Source organism: Oncorhynchus tshawytscha, linkage group LG20, assembly GCF_018296145.1.
Source record: "Oncorhynchus tshawytscha isolate Ot180627B linkage group LG20, Otsh_v2.0, whole genome shotgun sequence".
In the NCBI taxonomy this organism is placed as follows: Eukaryota; Metazoa; Chordata; class Actinopteri; order Salmoniformes; family Salmonidae; genus Oncorhynchus; species Oncorhynchus tshawytscha.
In genome coordinates, this window is record NC_056448.1 from 18,519,615 (window position 1) to 18,540,288 (window position 20,674).

Here is a 20,674-nt window from a genome sequence, read left to right on the forward strand (position 1 = left end):
ATATAAGTCTGAAGCCAGTTTGAGAGTTGATCAATGCTTTTGATCAGATCAGAGTTGATCAGATCAGTCCTGTTACAACATTCAACCTGCAGTTTTGTATTATTTACAGGTTGGTTAATGTTCATTACCTACTGTACTATGTCAACAGCAAATACAAGGGGGATAGTGTCTAGCCATGTCTATCCAATGTCAAAAACATTCCACAGTAAAAAAAAAAGAAATATATATAGATAAAGCATGGCATACATTTTCCTTTTTTATTCAACCTAAATGGAGTACAACATTTTAATTCCTAACAAATGTAAATGAAATCCTAAGCAAAAAAGGAATTTGAAAATGGTGTCGAGTGTAAACATCTCTAGGACATCTCAATAGGTAGTTCCTGCTCTCTCCCATCTTTGCTTGATGTCCCTTTCCTGTGAATTTGAAAAAGAATGTTATAAAATGTCAGAATGTAACACACTTATTGATATTACCATGACATTTAAATATTGTTCTCATCCCTTTCCTTAAAAAAAGGTTACTGTATTGACTTTGTAAGAATACCTACTACCTTTGGACAACAAAGAGAACAATAGCAGAGATCACTGCCACGGTGAACACAACTCCTCCTAAAATACCCACGATCAGTCCTGAGAAAAGGGAAAACACAACAGACAGTTAAAAATAAATCTTTCATAATGACAATATAGGTCCATTACCAAGATAATCATCAAGATACTACCTAATTTGTTAGGGTCAACATGATCTCCAACTCTAGATAATCAACTCTACAAAAATGGCACAAGAGGTATTGATGTACCTGCATTAGTGGAACTCTCATCTGGGTTAGCTCCTGGCTCTGCAGCAGCACCACCCCTGGCTCCTTTGGCTGCAGAAGAAGAACAGCTCACATGAACAGGATGAACAAGCATCAGTAATATACTGTAGTTGTAATGAAGTGGTGGAGGAAGGACCTCTAGTGGACTAAAGAAAAACTGTCAAGACAGTGGAAGTCAGCTGAGTGTCTGTTGTGCAGTGTAAGGAGGAAATGCACCTCATTGTCTAAAATGCCCTTTAGTGTCTACAGACTATTTTCATACACATTTCATACATAAACATGCATTTACATATAGCAGTAGAGACAAAGAGAAATGTGTATGTTCTTTATATTGAAAATGGGGTGTTGTTATCTTTGGGTACATATTATCATTACCTCAGATGTAGAGGGAGAGATAAGAAATAGTGGTATCACAAAAATAGATAGTGAACTGACCCATGCATGTCTGTTGACAGTGCTCTCTGGTCTCGAAACGGTTGCCATTGCCCTGACAGCCCCCGTAGTGGAAGATACGGCAGGTTCCCTCTACTGCGTTGTAGTAGTACATCAACAACATGGCAAAGCAACTGCCATGGTCTAATCGAAGGTCACACACTGCACCTGAGAGAGCAGAGAGAACATATGAGGGGAAATTATGGGTTTGATGAACTTCTATGAATAACTCAACAATTCTTCCTTAAATGGATGGATCATTTTGAGAGAGGAGCGTAGCATAATAATCTGATTATAGAATTGCTGTGTATGCTATGTCTATTTGCTTATTATATGGTTTGGACAATATCTTGTCCATTATGAGTTCATCAATCACTAATCATTATTATAAAATCCAATACACCAATGCAACACTGTACAGTTTGTTATCTGTCATATAGACTTCCTGTCTGTTAGTCCTCTTTGAATCTACACCTAAAAAAAATGGCCACCATACAGCAGCCACTCTCTCTCCCCACTCTCTGTAGCAGCCTACCTGCAGCTGGGTAGAGCTCGTCAAACTTGGCAGAGCAGGCCTCCATGCACGTCCTGTCTGTGTTGAAGCGGTTCTCATTCCCTTCCAGTCCTTTGTAGATGAAAGGAAAGCAGATGCCTGCCCCCTCATCGTAGTAATACTGCAGTTTAGTGAGATCTTCCTTTCCCTCCGCTGGCTTTCCCTCGTCCATCTTCCTACTGCAAAACGGTTCTGAGAGAAGAAGATCAGCGTTGGGGAGTAGTGAGCTACATTTAGTTCAACTAGTAATTTAATTACATTTTGCAGTAGCTTGGTGGTAGTTTAACTAAATTCAAGTTGCAATTTTCAGTAGTTAATTACTTTTTTTGCCATGTAGTGGTTTGGCTAATTACTGGAACTACACATCTTTTTTAGCAAAAATAAAATATGGGTGAAGTATGCAATGCCTAATTCTCACTTTAATCACTTTTTGTGTGCCTAATTCTCACATTTTGTTTTTAATAGTCTAAATTGCACATTCTGTTAACATCTGACTTCAGAGTGATCTTTTCTTGCAATTTGTAGTCTATGACATTTCAGATTTAGATATAATTTTTCACAAAGTAGTTTGGATGTAGAACTACTTTTTCTAAGTCACTTTAGTTAAATAAGCTATGTTTTTCTTAATGGTAGCTTAAGTATCGCTTGAAGTAATTGTTAACAATTGAAACTATATTTTCAGAGTAAATTCCCCAACACCGAAGAAGTAACTGACTAGTAACAGCCCATGTTCTGAGTTCTTTAACAGTAAAAACAGTGTGGATTTATGATTTGCAAGTGCATTCTCAATCTAGTTTGAACCATCTCAGTTGTGTATTTCCTTCTTTATTTCCGACACACCTCAAAAAAATGTCAATATGCATCTGAATAATATTGAGAAAGGACCCCATTCACAATGTAAACCCAGCCTTACATGTAAGATGGGATGGAATACATGATATCATCAGTCATTCATTTCCGAGGAAAAAAACAAACATTATTTCCACTACTAGATTTAGTAACCATGTTGGCCTTACTTGATTTTGGTTTGATATGACTGGCATAAAGAAATTATGACAAAGTAGGAGTGCAGGTACTTCTTACAGTAGCACACATGCTGTAGTTAAATCGAGGTGAGAAAGCAAAAAAGGGTTCCTTGAGAGAATGTAGATATGTAAAGAAATATAGAATATACTCACCAATGGACAAAGCTATAGGAAGCATAACTCCTAGGAAAAAGATATTCAACAGTGGATTTGCCATCATTTTGTCGCTGGTAGGCCAAGACCGTAAATTCCCCCCAACAGAAAGATGTTGATTTCTTTTCAAATCCTGTTCTATAAGCTTCTGTCCACAGGTATGTAACATCATTTGTAGCCCTTATCAATACTTAGGTTTTTATGACCTAGGAGTGTCTTTCTCTCTCATTCGGTCATAGACCCCATGGTTTCAGTCATAAAATAGGTAAATGACTGGCAGTATCTTGCCAAACTTTTTCAGTGTTCATGTTTTTATTGTAGTTGAGTAATCAAGCATTTCACACACATAAATTCATAAATAATGCAAACATATCCCCAACTACAAAACCTTATGGTAACCTTTCTTTTATCTTCAAAGAAACGTCCGTTACATTGAGTGGAGCTACCCAGAGCGGAGCTACCCAGAGCTGAGCTACCCAGAGCGGAGCTACCCAGAGCTGAGCTACCCAGAGCTGAGCTACCCAGAGCTGAGCTACCCAGAGCTGAGCTACTGCACCTTGGGTCAAAGAGTAGAAGAAGGATAAAAGTATTAAAGTACTAATCCTAACCCTAGAATGGAATACATTTTACTAACAGCAGTAACCCTAGAATGGAATACATTTTACTAACAGCAGTAACCCTAGAATGGAATACATTTTACTTACAGCAGTAACCCTAGAATGGAATACATTTTACTTACAGCAGTAACCCTAGAATGGAATACATTTTACTTACAGCAGTAACCCTAGAATGGAATACATTTTACTTACAGCAGTAACCCTAGAATGGAATACATTTTACTTACAGCAGTAACCCTAGAATGGAATACATTTTACTTACAGCAGTAACCCTAGAATGGAATACATTTTACTTACAGCAGTAACCCTAGAATGGAATACATTTTACTTACAGCAGTAACCCTAGAATGGAATACATTTTACTTACAGCAGTAACCCTAGAATGGAATACATTTTACTTACAGCAGTAACCCTAGAATGGAATACATTTTACTTACAGCAGTAACCCTAGAATGGAATACATTTTACTTACAGCAGTAACCCTAGCCATAACCCTAAACTTAGCTTCATGTCCACCTCCTGGTGCAACCCTAAACCTCAGCCACAACCCTGATTACCAATAACGACGAGACGGCCTACAGGGAGGAGGTGAGGGCCCTCGGAGTGTGGTGTCAGGAAAATAACCTCACACTCAACGTCAACAAAACTAAGGAGATGATTGTGGACTTCAGGAAACAGCAGAGGGAACACCCCCCTATCCACATCGATGGAACAGTAGTGGAGAGGGTAGCAAGTTTTAAGTTCCTCGGCATACACATCACTTTGGTGCGGAGAGAAACATTCGCAGTTTTACAGATTATTTCCTGAAATTCTACACATTTTGACATGAGATGGATAAACATTTTTGCCATTTTTAAGCAAATTTCCTAAAATTCTACACATTGGCCATGACTTATGCCATGTTAATATGATATTTTAGTGACTAACAAAATCAATGGGGCACCTTCGAGGTCAGGGCCCCTGGGCACGTGCCCTTCGTGCCCAGGGAGTAATTTGACCATGATTTCTATAAATTTAGATAGCTGGGTAGACCACTTTACCAATCTAAAAACATAAGAGGAAAACTACTAATGTGCAACCAACTTTTGAAATAGCACCTTGTGCATTCTATTCTAACACTCAACAGTAAGTTGAGATCCTGACTGAGTTCTTACATTATTATTTATTTTTGGGTGGTTGGGTCACCTGGCGGCCAGGGGCCCTAGGCGACCGTCTATGTCACTTATGTCCAGGACCGCCCCTGGCCTCAACCACAACCTTAACCCTAGCTTCATATCCACATCCTGATTCAAACCTAACCCTCAACCACAACCCTAACCCTAGCTTTATATCCACATCCCGGTACAAACCTGATTCTAGCCTCATCTACAACCCTAACCCTAATATTGGCATAACCCTAGCCTTTTGTTCAACCTTGGATCAACCCTTACCTTAACTCCTCTAAATCAGGCTCCTCCAAATTCTCAATTCAATCCATGGTCCTGACTCATTAGATAAGAATATCTTATGCTATTACATAAGAATGGATTTGAAGTAGATGTATTTATAGCCACAGCCAAATAAATATTATTAATCATACATTTGGGATGTGGCACCAACTCAACAAAAACCCATCTGTGAGTAAACAATATACTTTTCTATTTTTCATTCTCTCGATACAAAAACATAATATATCACATAATATCTGACATATCTACTTCCTATTTCATAGGGTCTTCCAAAATGAATCAGCATCATATGAACAGCCAAGTCTGATATGTAGAAGCAAAAAGGAAATTGCACAGACACACCAATCAGAAAGCTAAACCTGGTTTCCTCCATCCAAATGGTTTATTGGGCCAATAAATAGGCTATTACGTTTACTTATTATATAATTTTAGGAAGTGCATAAGATTGCTGAACAATGCTATACTTAGTCTCAATAGTCTAAAGGAGATTCCTGTTTGTCTGCTTCCCCTCGTCTGCACTGATATGAAAGATCCTGAAAGGTAATAAATGTCACATTTCTGAAATCCCCCATACTGCTATCTCTAACCCTTTGTTTTCAGATTACTGCAGATGAAGCACAGAACACTAGGAAAGGAAGCCACTAGACTATTGTGATTAAGCCTCCATACAGGTAGTCAAAGCTGAGTTCAAATACATGTGTTTTTTAGTTATTTTTTCTGTGGACTTGAGTATTTGAGTTTCAAATAACACAGCCCAAAACAAGTACTTTTATTTAAGTAAAAGATTATTTGTAAAAAAAAAAATAGTCTTTGTAATTGAAAGTATTTTCAAATACCTATTTCAAATACTATTTTCAAATACCTAGGATAAATGTATGGGAGTGTATTTGAGTTAGTGCATTTCAGTATTTTCAAATACTTTTCAAGTGTATTTCCACATACATTCCAATATCCAACTACGTGTTTTTTTCAAATAAAGGTTATCTGAATACGTACATCAGAATGTATGGAAAGTAATTTAAATATTTGTAAATGTTATTTGAACCCATTGGACTAAATTATTTTGGATGAAGTCCACTAGGAGTCATCAAGTATTGAGTTTTGAGTCTCACTCTCACCTATAAAACATGACAGGTATCAGTTTACAGTAGGTAATATAACATGCCTGAGAGCTACATCAGAGAGGCTGGCCTAGTTATTATGACAGAGTCAACAGAGCCGTTTCGATGACCAGCAATGAGAATGATGGTACTGAGATATTACATGTATTTCATTTAATCTTAAATATCCTGTATGTATTCAATATTGTACGGTAAATTGGAATGGACATTAAATACACAATACAAGTGTGTCTTTTAGAAAAAAACATAGTTACACCCTGATCTGTTTCACCTGTCTTTGCTTGTCTCCACCCCCCTCCAGGTGTCACCCATCTTCCCATTATCCCCTGTGTATTTATACATGTGTTCTCTGTTTGAGAACACAGGTCCAAATCTTTCCGAGTGCTTATTAACTCTGGGGACGACGAGAGCTTGATGGACACTACCCTGGTGTCTGCGCTGGGCATCTCCACACAATCACTCTCCATTCCCATGGACGCCAGACCATTGGACGGACGCTTTATTGGCAGAGTCACCCACACTACGTTTCCCATTAACGTGAGAGTGTTGGGCAATCACAATGGGAGTATGCAGTTCCTGCCCATTGAATCCCCTCATGCACCTATGATTTTGGTCAGCACTTCAGGAGTAAATGTCAGTTGGCTTTTCATAGCCAATCATTCAGAGTTAGAGACAGCAGGTGCGGTAGAGAGAGACTCCAAAACAGCAGGTCCGTGACAAGGCAGCACATCCAGGGAACAGGTCAGGGTTCCATAGCCACAGGCAGAACAGTTGAAACTGGAGAAGCAGCATGACCAGATGGACTGGGGACAGCAAGGAGTCATCAGGCCAGGTAGTCCTGAGGCATGGTCCTAGGGGTCATGTCCCCCGAGATAAGAGAGAGAGTAAGAGAAAGAGAGAAAAAGAGAGAGAATTAGAGGGAGCATACTTAAATTCACACAGGACACCAGATAAAACAGCGGAAATACTCCAGATATAACAGACTGACTCTAGCCCCCTGACACAAACGTTTGCAGCATAAATACTGGAGGCTGAGACAGGAGTGGTCGGGAGACACTGTGGCCCTGTCCGACGATACCACAGGACAGGGCCAAACAGGCAGGATGTAACCCCACACACTTTGCCAAAGCACAGCCCCCACACCATGAGAGGGATATCTTCAAACACAAACCTACTACCCTGAGACAAGACCGAGCATAGCCCACGAAGATCTCCCCCACGGCACGAACCCGAGGGGGGCGCCAATCCGGACAGGAAGATCACGTCAGTGACTCAACCCACTCAAGTGACGCACCCCTCCTAGGGACGGCAAGGAAGAGCACCAGTAAGCCAGTGACTCAGCCCCTGTAATAGGGTTAGAGGCAGAGAATCCCAGTGGAGAGAGGGGAACTGGCCAGGCAGACTATACTCAATTATAGGACCTACTGAACTACTTATCGGCCCTTTCCCCTTTCCCCATCTCCAAGATCCTTAGCCCCTCTGCTGTTCGTCTTCTGTTGCCCCGTACCCTCCGTATACATCCCATTTTTCATGTGTCCAGAATTAAACCTACGTCTCGCAGCCCTCTGTCTCCTGTTTTTATACCTGTGTTTTCTGTTGCCAGTTCGTCTTGTCTCGTCAAGTCTACCAGTGTGTTTTTCCATACTCTTGTTTTCCAGTCCCTGTTTTCTAGTCCTTCCGGTTCTTGCCTTTTCTGCCTGCCCTGACTCTGAGCCCACCTGCCATGCCATTCTGCCTGCCCTGACCTTGAGCCTGTCTGCCATCCAGTTCCCATCTGACTCTGAATTGGTTTACGAACTTCTGCCTGTCCTCGATCTGCCTCTTGCCTGCCCCTTGTCTATCATTAAATATCAGAGACTCTAACCATCTGCCTCCTGTGTCTGCATTTGGGTCTCATCCTGGGTCGTGATACTATATGGAGGAACAATGGGTACATTTTGAAGATGCACATGCTCTCCCCAGAATCTTTGTACGTGTCTATTTTAAAAGGATAAAGCTAAGGACATTAACAACCTCATAGTTAAGAACACTAGAACAATATGGAAGAAAATTACATGTATTCTACAAGAACCAATATCACTCACTAATTCAGAATTCACCAATAAATTGATCAAGATGGAAAACTAAAGGCATAGAAACTGTGAATGACTTGGAAACAGGAAATACATTTATTTCCATGACCAAATTAAAAAGTAATTTTGGACTGACCAAAAGTTACACGTCACAAAATGTTTATTTGACATCTTTTAGACATCAGAGCAACCTTGAGGGAACCATATTTGAGTCAGAAAATGATGTTCATATGATAGGTAAGATATACAAAACCTTGCAGAGAGCACATCCAACTGACAATCTCTTAGAAAAAAAAATAACTATTGGAATCAAGACTAAAAAAGAACTGATTTCAGCACAAGATGGAGGAATGTTGGAACATAAATAACAAAATTCAAGTTAATGAAAATTGATGCTTAATCCAGTATAAACTAAAGTATAGAATTAATAATACAAGAGACAAAATTCTGAAAATTAACAATGAGTCAACTCACAATGACTCAATAATCCATACTTTCTGGGAATACTATAAAGTCCGGAAGTTGTGGGTGGAGCTAGAAAGTTGGCTGTCAGAAGAATTACAATGTAAACATACTTTTAATCTGTTATAATTATTTATTATTGAAATATTGAAATAGCATGGGCGACCGAGAAAAACGATTTGGCACAATTTAAGGCCAAGTGGCAAACAATAATGGAGGCACTAGGGATGGAGATGTGAGTATGCGGGTCTAGGGAGATGATGAATTTTTTTGTAGACAAAATGGATAATAAGCAGTAATGTGCATGTCATTAGTTTAATGTTGATTCCAGACCCCCCCCTTGAATGATGATGATTAAACAGCCTTTCTTGTGCTGTCTGACAAGGCATAGGTGTCCTTCAATCTGCCTGTTAAAACAGCATTTCTCAGGGTGGGGACCTCTGCAAAAGGCATGTATGCGTCTCCTGTTGAAACCAAGCAGAGGGAAATGTCAGTTTGTTGCTTTAAACATTTTGACTGCCACAAAAGACAACCTGGAACATCACCAATATCTAATTCTATAGGACCAAGAGAAATCAGTTGCAACCCACCAGTGGGCCACAACCATTAGAAATCCTGCAGGGGAGAGTGAGGTAAGTTGAGCAAATGTATGTTTTCTTCCCAAGCGTGATACAAGGCATTATCGCTAGGATACGAGGTAACAACAGGGGCTGGCCTATTTTAAAATTGTTTTAAAAAGTACAAAGTGTTTGTTAGGTGTTAAGCCTGTGTTAAAATATTACTAAAAGACAAAAAAAAAGCTATTGTGATTGTGTTGAATTGTGTTTGGGAAATAAAACCTTTAAAAAAGGCCGTGGTAATATTTAATTCAGTACAGACATTTGTAGGTGGCTTAACTTACACTGTCCCATGGCTCAACTTACTCCATACCCGGGGTGTATGGAGTAAAGAGACCACTTTTTGGACAAGCTATGTTTCAAAACTGTTTACATGAATTCTGATTATTTCCAGGGATACACAACATCCTGAAATATACACTATATATACAATTAGTGGATTTGGCTATTTCAGCCACACCCGTTGCTAACAGAGCACACAGCCAATCGAGCACACCGCCATGCAATCTCCATAGACAAAAATTGTCTGTAGAATGGCCTTACTGAAGAGCTGTGACTTTCAACGTGGAACCGTCATAGGATGCCACCTTTCCAACAAGTCAGTTAATCAAATTTCTGCCCTGCAAGAGCTGCCCGGTCTGTAAGTGCTGTTATTGTGAAGTGGAAATGTCTAGGTGCAACAACAGCTCAGCCACGAAGTGGTAGACCACACAAGCTCACAGAACGGGACGGCCGAGTGCTGAAGCGTGAAGCGCGTAAAGATCGTTTGTTTTTGGTTGCAACACTCACTACGGTGTTCCAAACTGCCCTTAGAAGCAACAGCAGCACCATAACTGTTCGTCGGGAACTTCATGAAATGGGTTTCCTTGGTCAAGCAGCCGAACACAAGTGTCGGCTGGTGTCGGATGGTGTGGTGTAAATCTCGCTGCCATTGGACTCTGGAGCAGTGGAAATGCGTTCTCTGGAGTGATGAATCACGCTTCACCATCTGGCAGTCTGATGGACCAATCAGGGTTTGGCGGATGCCAGGAGAACGCTACCTGCCCGAATGCACAGTGCCAACTGTACAGTTTGGTGGAGGAGCTGTTTTTTTATGGTTCAGGCTACAGCATACAATGACATTCTAGACGATTCTGTGCTTCCAACTTTGTGGCAACAAGTTGGGGAAGGCCCTTTCCTGTTTCAGCATGACAATGCCCCCTGTGTACAAAGCGAGGTCCATACAGATATGGTTTGTCGAGATCGGTGTGGAAGAACTTGACTGGCCTGCACAGAGCCCTGACCTTAACCCCATCAAAGTCTTTGTTAGAAAGAATAATATACAGTGGGGCAAAAAAGTATTTAGTCAGCCACCAATTGTGCAAGTTCTCCCACTTTAAAAAATGAGAGAGGCCTGTAATTTTCATCATAGGTACACTTCAACTATGACAGACAAAATGAGAAAAAGAATCCAGAAAATCACATTGTAGGATTTTTAATGAATTTATTTGCAAATTATGGTGAAAAATACGTATTTGGTCAATAACAAAAGTTTCTCTCAATACTTTGTTATATACCCTTTGTTGGCAATGACAGAGGTCAAACATTTTCTGTAAGTCTTCACAAGGTTTTCACACACTGTTGCTGGTATGTTGGCCCATTCCTCCATGCAGATCTCCTCTAGAGCAGTGATGTTTTGGGGCTGTTGCTGGGCAACACGGACTTTCAACTCCCTCCAAAGATTTTCTATGGGGTTGAGATCTGGAGACTGGCTAGGCCACTCCAGGACCTTGAAATGCTTCTTACGAAGCCACTCCTTCGTTGCCTGGGCAGTGTGTTTTTTAATGAATATATTTGCAAATGATGGTGGAAAATAAGTATTTGGTCACCTACAAACAAGCTAAATTTCTGGCTCTCACAGACCTGTAACTTCTTCTTTAAGAGGCTCCTCTGTCCTCCACTCGTTACCTGTATTAATGGCACCTGTTTGAACTTGTTATCAGTATAAAAGACACCTGTCCACAACCTCAAACAGTCACACTCCAAACTCCACTATGGCCAAGACCAAAGAGCTGTCAAAGGACACCAGAAACAAAATTGTAGACCTGCACCAGGCTGGGAAGACTGAATCTGCAATAGGTAGGCAACTTGGTTTGAAGAAATCAACTGTGGGAGCAAATATTAAGAAATGGAAGGCATACAAGACCACTGATAATCACCCTCGATCTGGGGCTCCACGCAAGATCTCACCCCGTGGGGTCAAAACGATCACAAGAACGGTGAGCAAAAATCTCAGAACCACACGGGGGGACCTAGTGAATGACCTGCAGAGAGCTGGGACCAAAGTAACAAAGCCTACCATCAGTAACACACTACGCCGCCAGGGACTCAAATCCTGGAGTGCCAGACGTGTCCCCCTGCTTAAGCCAGTACATGTCCAGGCCCGTCTGAAGTTTGCTAGAGAACATTTGGATGATCCAGAAGAAGATTTGGAGAATGTCATTATGGTCAGATGAAACCAAAATATAACTTTTTGGTAAAAACTCAACTCGTCGTGTTTAGAGGACAAAGAATGCTGAGTTGCATCCAAAGAACACCATACCTACTGTGAAGACTGGGGGTGGAAACATCATGCTTTGGGGCTGTTTTTCTGCAAAGGGACCAGGACGACTGATCCGTGTCAAGGAAAGAATGAATGGTGCCATGTATCGTGAGATTTTGAGTGAAAACCTCCTTCCATCAGCAAGGGCATTGAAGATGAAACGTGGCTGGGTATTTCAGTATGACAATGATCCCAAACACACCGCCCGGGCAACGAAGGAGTGGCTTTGTAAGAAGCATATCAAGGTCCTGGAGTGGCCTAGCCAGTCTCCAGATCTCAACCCCATAGAAAATCTTTGGAGGGAGTTGAAAGTCCATGTTGCCCAGCAACAGCCCCAAAACATCACTGCTCTAGAGGAGATCTGCATGGAGGAATGGGCCAAAATACCAGCAACAGTGTGTGAAAACCTTGTGAAGACTTACAGAAAATGTTTGACCTCTGTCATTGCCAACAAAGGGTATATAACAAAGTATTGAGAGAAACTTTTGTTATTGACCAAATACTTATTTTTCACCATATTCTGCAAATAAATTCATAAAAAATCCTACAATGTAATTTTCTGGATTTTTTTTCTCATTTTGTCTGTCATAGTTGAAGTGTACCGATGATGAAAATTACAGGCCTCTCTCATCTTTTTAAGTGGGAGAACTTGCACAATTGGTGGCTGACTAAATACTTTTTTGCCCCACTGTATTTCCCTTGACGGAGTGATGCTGAATGTAAAAAATGGCTCCACTTACCCTACTCTCCCCTACAGATGTTCCTATTCAAACAACGTTTTTTAGTGGCTGGGTGGACCATTTGGTATACTGTTCCAGGACTTCTCCGAGCTCACCATATGGCAGGCCCTGCTTTCTCCTGGACTGCTCAGTTTCGAAGAACGTCTCATGCTTCTCCCAGTGCTGGTCACATGAAGCACACAGGAAGCTGGACTGGAAGATAACACAGCGACATCCTGGGGGCCATAAGACACCATTGCACACAGGAGTAAACATGGCGCCGGAGAAGAAGGCAGACTTTTTACATGCCCCAGCCGATGGTGTTTTTTTGTTTGTTTATTTGCGTTGTTTGCAGCTTATTTTTTACTTATTTTGTACATAATGTTGCCGCTACCGTCTCTTAGGACCGAAAATAACTTCTTGACATCAGGACTGCGATTACTCACCACGGACTAGCAGAATCCTTTTTTAAAATTCAAGACTCTGAAGAGCCCGACACAAAGGATATACTGCTTCCTCGGGAACAGTTCCTGGACCCCGTGATCTGCGTGAAGTGGAGACGGAGAAAGAGGGGCCGAAGGGCGGGCTGCCTTCTGAGAATTCGTAGGCGATCGAAGAAACCCCCACTTCCCTCCATTCAACTAGCAAACGTGCAATCTTTGGAGATTAAAATCTATGAGTTACGCAGAAGATTAAACTTCCAACGGGACGTTAAAAACTATAACATCTTGTGCTTCACCGAGTCATGGCTGAACAACGACAATATCAACATACAGCTGGCTGGTTATACCATGTACCGGTAGGATAGAACAGCGGGGTCTGGTAAGACAAACGGCAGCGGACTATGTATTTTCCAAAACAACAGCTGGTGCACGATATCAAAGGAAGTCTCGAGCCTGAGGTAGAGTGTCTCATGATAAGCTGTAGACCACACTACCTACCGAGAGAGTTTTCATCTGTATTCTTTGCAGCTGTTTACATACCACCACAGTCAGAGGCTGGCACGAAGACAGCATTGAATGAGCTGTATTCCGCCATAAGCAAACAAGAAAATGCTCCCCCAGAGATGGCGCTCCTAGTAGCCGGGGACTTTAATGCAGGTAAACTTAAATCTGTATTATCACATTTCTATCAGCATGTTAAATGTGCAACCAGAGGAAAAAAAACTCTGGACCACCTTTACTCCACACACAAAGACGCAAACAAAGCTTTCCCTCACCCACTATTTGGCAAATCTGACCATAATTTTATCCTCCTGATTCCTGCTTACAAGCAACAGTTAAAGCAGGAAGCACCCGTGACTAGATCAATAAAAAAAGTTGTCAGATGAAGCAGATGCTAAGCTGCAGGACTGTTTTGCTAGCAGAGACTGGAATATGTTCAGAGATTCCTCCATTGGCATTACATCAGTCACTGGCTTCATCAATAAGTGCATTGATGACATCGTCCCCACAGTGACCGTATGTATATACCCCAACCAGAAACCATGGATTACAGGCAGCATCCGCACTGAGCTAAAGGCTAGAGCTTCCACTTTCAAGGAGCGGGACTCTAACCCGGAAGCGTATATGAAATCCCGCTATGCCCTCTGACGAACCATCAAACAGGCAATATGTGCGTGTGATCACGCTCTCCACAGCCGATGTGAGTAAGACCTTTAAACAGGTCAACATTCACGAGGCTGCAGAGCCAGACAGATTACCAGGACGTGTACTCTGAGCATGCGCTGACCAACTGGCAAATGTCTTCACTGACATTTTCAACGTCTCCCTGAACCAGTCTGTAATACCAACATGTTTCAAGCAGACCACTATAGTGCCTGTGCCAAAGAACACAATGGTAACCTGCCTAAATGACTACCGACCCGTAGCACTCACGTCTGTAGCCATGAAGTGCTTTGAAAGGCCGGTCATGGCTCACATCAACACCATCATCCCAGAAACCCTAGACCCACTCCAATATGCATACCGCCCCAACAGATCCACAGATGATGCAATCTCTATTGCACTCCACACTGCCCTTTCCCACATGGACAAAAGGAACACCGACAGTTGAAGTCGTAAGTTTACATGCACCTTGCCAAATATATTTAAACTCAGTTTTTCACAATTCCTGACATTCTTAAAATAAAGTGGTGATCCTAACTAACCTAAGACAGGGAATTTTTACTGTCTTAGGTCAGTTAGGATCACCACTTTATTTTAAGAATGTGAAATGTCAGAAAAATAGTAGAGAGAATGATTTATTTCAGCTTTTATTTCCTTCATCACATTCCCAGTGGATTAGAAGTTTACATACACTCAATTAGTATTTGGTAACATTGTCTTTAAATTGTTTAACTTGGGTGAAATGTTTCGGGTAGCCTTCCACAAGCTTTCCATAATAAATTGGGTGAATTTTGGCCCATTACTCCTGACAGAGCTGGTGTAATTGAGTCAGGTATGAAGGCCTTGCTCGCACACGCTTTTTCAGTTCTGCCCACAACTTTTCTATAAGATTGAGGTCAGGGCTTTACGATGGCCACTCCAATACCTTGACTGTGTTGTCCTTAAGCCATTTTGCCACAACTTTGGAAGTGTGCTTGGGGTCATTGTCCATTTGGAAGTCCCATTGGCGACCAAGCTTTAACTTCCTGACTGATGTCTTGAGATGTTGCTTCAATGTATCCACCTAATTTTCCTGCCTCATGATGCCATCTGTTTTGTGAAGTGCACCAGTCCCTCCTGCGGCAAAGCACTCCCACAACATGATGCTGCCACCCCCATGCTTCACGGTTGGGATGGTGTTCTTCAGCTTGTAAGCCTCCCCATTTTTCCTCCAAACATAACGATGGTCATTATAGCCAAACAGTTCTATTTTTGTTCCATCAGACCAGGGGAGATTTCTCCAAAACGTACGATCTTTGTCCCCATGTGCAGTTACAAACCGTAGTCTGGATTTTTTATGGCGGTTTTGGAGCAGTGGCTTCTTCCTTGCTGAGCAACCTTTCAGGTTATGTCGATATAGGACTTGTTTTACTGTGGATATAGATACTTTTGTACCTGTTTCCTCCAGCATCTTCATAAGGCCTTTGCGGTTGTTCTGTGATTGATTTGCATTTTTCTCAGCAAAGTACGTTAATCTCTAGGAGACAGAACGTGTCTCTTTCCTGAGCGGTATGAGGGCTGCGTGGTCCCATGGTGTTTATACTTGCGTACTATTGTTTGTACAGATGAACGTGGTACCTTCAGGCGTTTGGCAATTGCTCCCAAGGATGAACCAGACTTGTGGAGGTCTACAATTCTTTTTCTGAGGTCTTGGCTGATTTCTTTTGATTTTCCCATGATGTCAAGCAAAGAGGCACTGAGTTTGAAGGTAGGCCTTGTAATACATCCACAGGTACACCTCCAATTGACTCAAATGATGTCAATTAGCCTATCAGAAGCTTCTAAAGCCATGACATAATTTTCTGGAATTTTCCAAGCTGTTTAAAGGCACAGTCAACTTAGAGTATGTAAACCTCTGACCCACTGGAATTGTGATACAGTGAATTATAAATTAAATAATCTGTCTGTAAACAATTGTTGGGAAAATTACTTGTGTCATGCACAAAGTAGATGTCCTAACGAACTTAGTTTGTTAACAAGAAATTTGTGGAGTGGTTGAAAAACTTCCGACTTCAACTGTATGTGAGAATGCTATTCATTGACTACAGCTCAGCGTTCAACACTATAGTGCCCTCAAAGCTCATCAATAAGCTAAGGACCCTGGGACCCTGGGACTAAACACCTCCTTCTGCAACTGGATCCTGGACTTCCTGACGGGCTGCCCCCAGGTGGTAATGGTAGGTAGCAACACATCCGCCACGCTGATCCTCAACACAGGGGCCCCTAAGGGGTGCGTGCTCAGTCCCCTCCTGTACTCCCTGTTCACTCATGACTGCACGGCCAGGCACGACTCCAACACCATCATTAAATTTGCCGATGACACAACAGTGGTAGGCCTGATCATCGACAACGATGAGACAGCCTATAGGGAGGAGGTCAGAGACCTGGCCGTGTGGTGCCAGGACAACAACCTCTCCCTCAACGTGATCAAGACTAAGGAGATGATTGTGGACGACAGGAAAAAGAGGACCGAGCACGCCCCCATTCTCATCGACGGGGCTGCAGTGGAGCAGGTTGAGAATTTCAAGTTCCTTGGTGTCCACATCACCAACAAACTAACATGGTCCAAGCATAACCTATTCCCCCTCAGGAGACAATATTTGGCATTGGTCCTCAGATCCTCCAAAGATTCTACAGCTGCACCATCGAGAGCATCCTGACTGGTTGCATCACTGCTTTGGTATGGCAACTTCTCGGCCTCCGACCGCAAGGCACTACAGAGGATAGTGCCTGCGGCCCAGTACCTCACTGGGGCCAAGCTTCCTGCCATCCAGGACCTCTATACCAGGCGGTGTCAGAGGAAGGCCCTAAAAATTGTCAAAGATTCCAACCACCCTAGTCATAGACTCTTCTCCCTGCTACCGCAAGGCAAGCGGTACCGGAGTGCCAAGTCTAGGTCCAAGAGGCTTCTAAACAGCTTCTACCTCCAAGCCATAAGACTCCTGAACATCTAGTCAGATGGCTGCCCAGACTATTTGCATTGTCCCCCCCCAACCCCTCTTTACACCACTGCTACTCTCTATTGTCATCTATACATAGTCGCTTTAATAACTCTACCTACATTTACATGCTACCTCAACTAACCGATGCCCCCACACATTGCCTCTGTATCGGTTGCCCCCTGTATATAGTCTCGCTATTGTTAATTTACTGCTGCTCTTTAATTACTTGTTACTTTTATCTCTTTTCTTATCCATATTTTTAAAAAACTGTATTGTTGGTTAGGGGCTCGCAAGTTAGCATTTCACTGTAAGGTCTACCTACACCTGTTGTATTCGGCAATGTGACTAATAAAATATGCTTTGATTTATTTGATTTATCCCATGTAAGGGTGCCATGAAACAAAGTGAAACCCTATCAAACTGTACTACTGGGTCCTGTCCCACCATTTGGGAAATGTATGAACACATACAGTCCTGTCATTTATGTTTGCAATTATTACATCATTGAGCGGCTCACATGTCCATTTATTGTTCACTACCGTACCTCCCACCCTGCAGGAGTGTCCTGCCCTGGGAGAGTGTTGCTGGTGGGGGTGTTTGCACCGACAGAGGGCCCTCCAGACCTGGGAGTCAAACCCAGGTCTCCCTCTAACCCACGGCTCCCCCACCTCTTCTGGACGGGACGGCATGAAGGCAAAGGCCCCGCAGCTACAGGACGGGACCAAGCAGGGCACACGCACACTGGAGCCTGACGCACACACACAGACACACCATTATGTAATCACAAACTAGTTTAAGTACACTCGTGTAGACCAGGCACATACACACACACCATACAATTTTTTAAATTCATTTTTTAGAAAGATGGTCTGTACCTGTGTATTTCCCATGCTCATACAGGTGATGTCCACAGAAGCACATGGAGGAGTCACCCACTCTAAAACAATCCCAGGTCAAGTCTGGACATCTCCAGCCCACATACACACCTGAATACAACACCACCACAGAGCAGCGACATCAAAAATACTGTAGGAGCCTATCTGTTAGTTGTAAATGGGGAATGTGAGCAGAGGATGGTGGTACCTGTCTGCATAGCTTTCAGTGCTGCCTCTCTCTCAGGGCCGATGAGGTCCTTGACCTTTTGTCCAGGCCTCTGTGTGTGACTGTGTATCCACTTGGGAACTGCCACTGTTCCATTGGTATCTGTAGATACTGAGGTACAGTCGGACAGGGAGTAAAGGTAAACAAGGCAAAGACACCACAAGAAAGTTTGGTTGTATCAAGTTTCTCTCTGTGTGCGTCTGTGTGTGTCACATTTGGTTCCTTGGAAGTTGTGGGAACGTATGTTTTTGGTTTCCCATTGGTTCTGGGAACGAAGCCATATGTTTCCTGACCGGTAAAATCGAAAGCTTTTTAAACATTCTGAGAACGGAAGTGAAAATTTTGAACCTTAATTTGTAGGTTGCAGGGAGGTTCTGAGAACATTTTACTATGATTCCCTGAAACTTTTCCTGGGAGGCTTTATTAACTTTCTGAGAATGGAAATTCTAGGTTATTTTAAGGTAATGTCACAATAAGACTTTTAATAACACTGCTAGCTTAGTTTGGGTTTACTGTGTTGAACTCCAGGCACAGATAGGGCACAATACATTTAATTTGCTTAGGTATTAATCGCGCAAAAATATGTATTTTCTATTGTGACACGGCATCAGAGATTCGAACGTATGATATTCAGTTATCTATCCATGGATTTAGAACCAAAATGGCGTTAGCATGACATGTTTTTTTTTAAGTCATACAAAGCTGTTCATTTTAGTCTATTCCAACAGACCCCATTTCAAAGGAAACAAGCACTCATTAAGATCAGGTGTGGCCAATTAGTGGGCGCAGCCAACACACCTGAACACACTTAACAAGATAGAGGACAGAGTGTTTTGTTGATGCTGAGAACGGAATGTATATGTTTTTAAATAACATTCTTAGAACGATCTCTGAACGTTACTGAAGTATTCTTGTGGTTTTTACGGCAAGTTTTTGTCACATTTTCTGAACAATGAGAACATGACTTTAAATAGAACCATGAGGAAACGTTACGCTGAGTACTAAAATTCCCACAGAATAACATTGCGCTGAGAATAAATGTGCTGAGAATGTTCCAAAGCCAAGCAACTATCCTGCACCATACCCAGAAAATTGTGAGAAGGTTGTATGCAAAATAACAGACTACCACACTTTTACCAAGCTCTAAGAAACATATGGTTCTCAGAACATGATGTTCTAGCTGGGGTGTGTGTGTGTGTGTATGCATGTGTGCTGCCTACCTGCAGGGCTGAGGTGGACTGGCCTTGCCACTACACTGTGACGGAGTTTCTCCTTCCTCTTCCCTGAGCTGGTCACCAGAGCTCTGTTCTGCAAACCTTGGTCCTCAGAAGCCATTCATAAGCACTAACACACCGACTAACTGTGACAAACAAGAGGTAATACAAACAAAGACAACAGGTAGCCAAAATTGACACAAACAGGGAATCTAACAAACATAGGCCCACTCACAAGAGCTGACAGACATGAACAGTGAATCAAACATTTACAATCTTCTTCAGACAATTATTTTTGTTTAACTGTCTATTCTCACTTACCTTTCATAGGTGCAGTAGACAGTAGACTTTAGTTATGTTACCTAAGTTGTTGATGACGTTACTATGGAGACAGATACTTAAGACTTGCAAGTAGCAGTGTAGCACTACAAACTAGATGGTAATTTCCCATGAAGAAACAATTTGTGACTTGCTTCAGCTCTTTAAATGTATTTTTGTGGTAGTTGAAGAAGTTTAAAACGTTTTTCTTAAGTGAAGCAGTGGAATATATTAAAACATCTGGTCTGATTACTTTAATAGAATACTATATCAACCTTAATACTTTTGAATGTGGGCCTGTCATGCCAAATAATGTCTCCCGGCAACCAGCATAGCAACAGACACTTTGGTTCATTATGTAATCCGGTCAGAATGTTGAAAGTTTTAGCAACAGTCCTAGCAACAGAAGCTAGAACTCATCGAATCCCATTGTGACGTAGAGGGCCACACTATTTGCCATGAAAGGCCCCCTTACGAAACAAAATTGCAGTCGGAGTGCATTATAATTGCAGTACACTTCAGTTTAAATGCAGTTCGAGTGCAATACACCTGCAGTATGGTGCAAACACTGCATCCAAAATAAGCTATTTTTACTGAAGTAATTTTGCAGTGTTACTGCAGTAAGAGTGCAGTATAAATAACTGTGCTCTCCATTGCTATTGTTTTACATTTTTCAAAGTTCCAGTTATATTCAACATAGGGAAGTTAGCTTAATGAAACTAGTTGATGCGGTTCTAAAACAGCTTTACTTCTTGATTGGTAGAAGATAATTCGGTTCTGATTTCAGATGTCAATAGCAGAGAAGTAGACAAAGATTTTATACGTTCTTGACT

General features: G+C 41.9%; 2 protein-coding genes across 2 annotated transcripts; both read right to left on the reverse strand.

Annotated features, from left to right (window-relative positions):
* Positions 1-243: 243 nt before the first annotated feature.
* LOC112219840 (putative Kunitz-type serine protease inhibitor) lies at positions 244-3,161 on the reverse strand. The gene is made up of 6 exons (XM_024381340.2): positions 2,984-3,161; positions 1,788-1,997; positions 1,256-1,420; positions 803-871; positions 554-632; positions 244-416 (listed from the first exon to the last, which is right to left on the reverse strand). The coding sequence occupies exons 1-6, from the start codon at positions 3,153-3,155 to the stop codon at positions 359-361; spliced, it is 753 nt and encodes a 250-aa protein (XP_024237108.1). The 5' UTR covers positions 3,156-3,161; the 3' UTR covers positions 244-358.
* Positions 3,162-10,190: 7,029 nt separating this feature from the next.
* LOC112219730 (protein FAM221B) lies at positions 10,191-19,724 on the reverse strand. Its single transcript, XM_024381257.2, has 6 exons — positions 19,530-19,724; positions 18,292-18,420; positions 18,084-18,194; positions 17,753-17,956; positions 12,737-12,856; positions 10,191-10,258 (listed from the first exon to the last, which is right to left on the reverse strand). The coding sequence occupies exons 1-6, from the start codon at positions 19,642-19,644 to the stop codon at positions 10,191-10,193; spliced, it is 747 nt and encodes a 248-aa protein (XP_024237025.1). The 5' UTR covers positions 19,645-19,724.
* Between the last annotated feature and the right edge of the window lie 950 nt (positions 19,725-20,674).

Bases quoted from the DNA above. Each gene is read 5' to 3' on its own strand.
- LOC112219840 (XM_024381340.2), bottom strand. From the start codon at position 3,155: ATGATGTTACATACCTGTGGACAGAAGCTTATAGAACAGGATTTGAAA. The intron at 1,998-2,983 runs GTGAGTATATTC...TTCTTCTCTCAG, and splicing joins TCCTATAGCTTTGTCCATTG to AACCGTTTTGCAGTAGGAAG. The intron at 417-553 runs GTAGTAGGTATT...TCAAATTCACAG, and splicing joins GTTCTCTTTGTTGTCCAAAG to GAAAGGGACATCAAGCAAAG.
- LOC112219730 (XM_024381257.2), bottom strand. From the start codon at position 19,644: ATGGCTTCTGAGGACCAAGGTTTGCAGAACAGAGCTCTGGTGACCAGC. The intron at 18,421-19,529 runs GTAGGCAGCACA...ACTGTACCTCAG, and splicing joins AGTCCACCTCAGCCCTGCAG to TATCTACAGATACCAATGGA. The intron at 18,195-18,291 runs GTACCACCATCC...TGTTGTATTCAG, and splicing joins ACTGAAAGCTATGCAGACAG to GTGTGTATGTGGGCTGGAGA.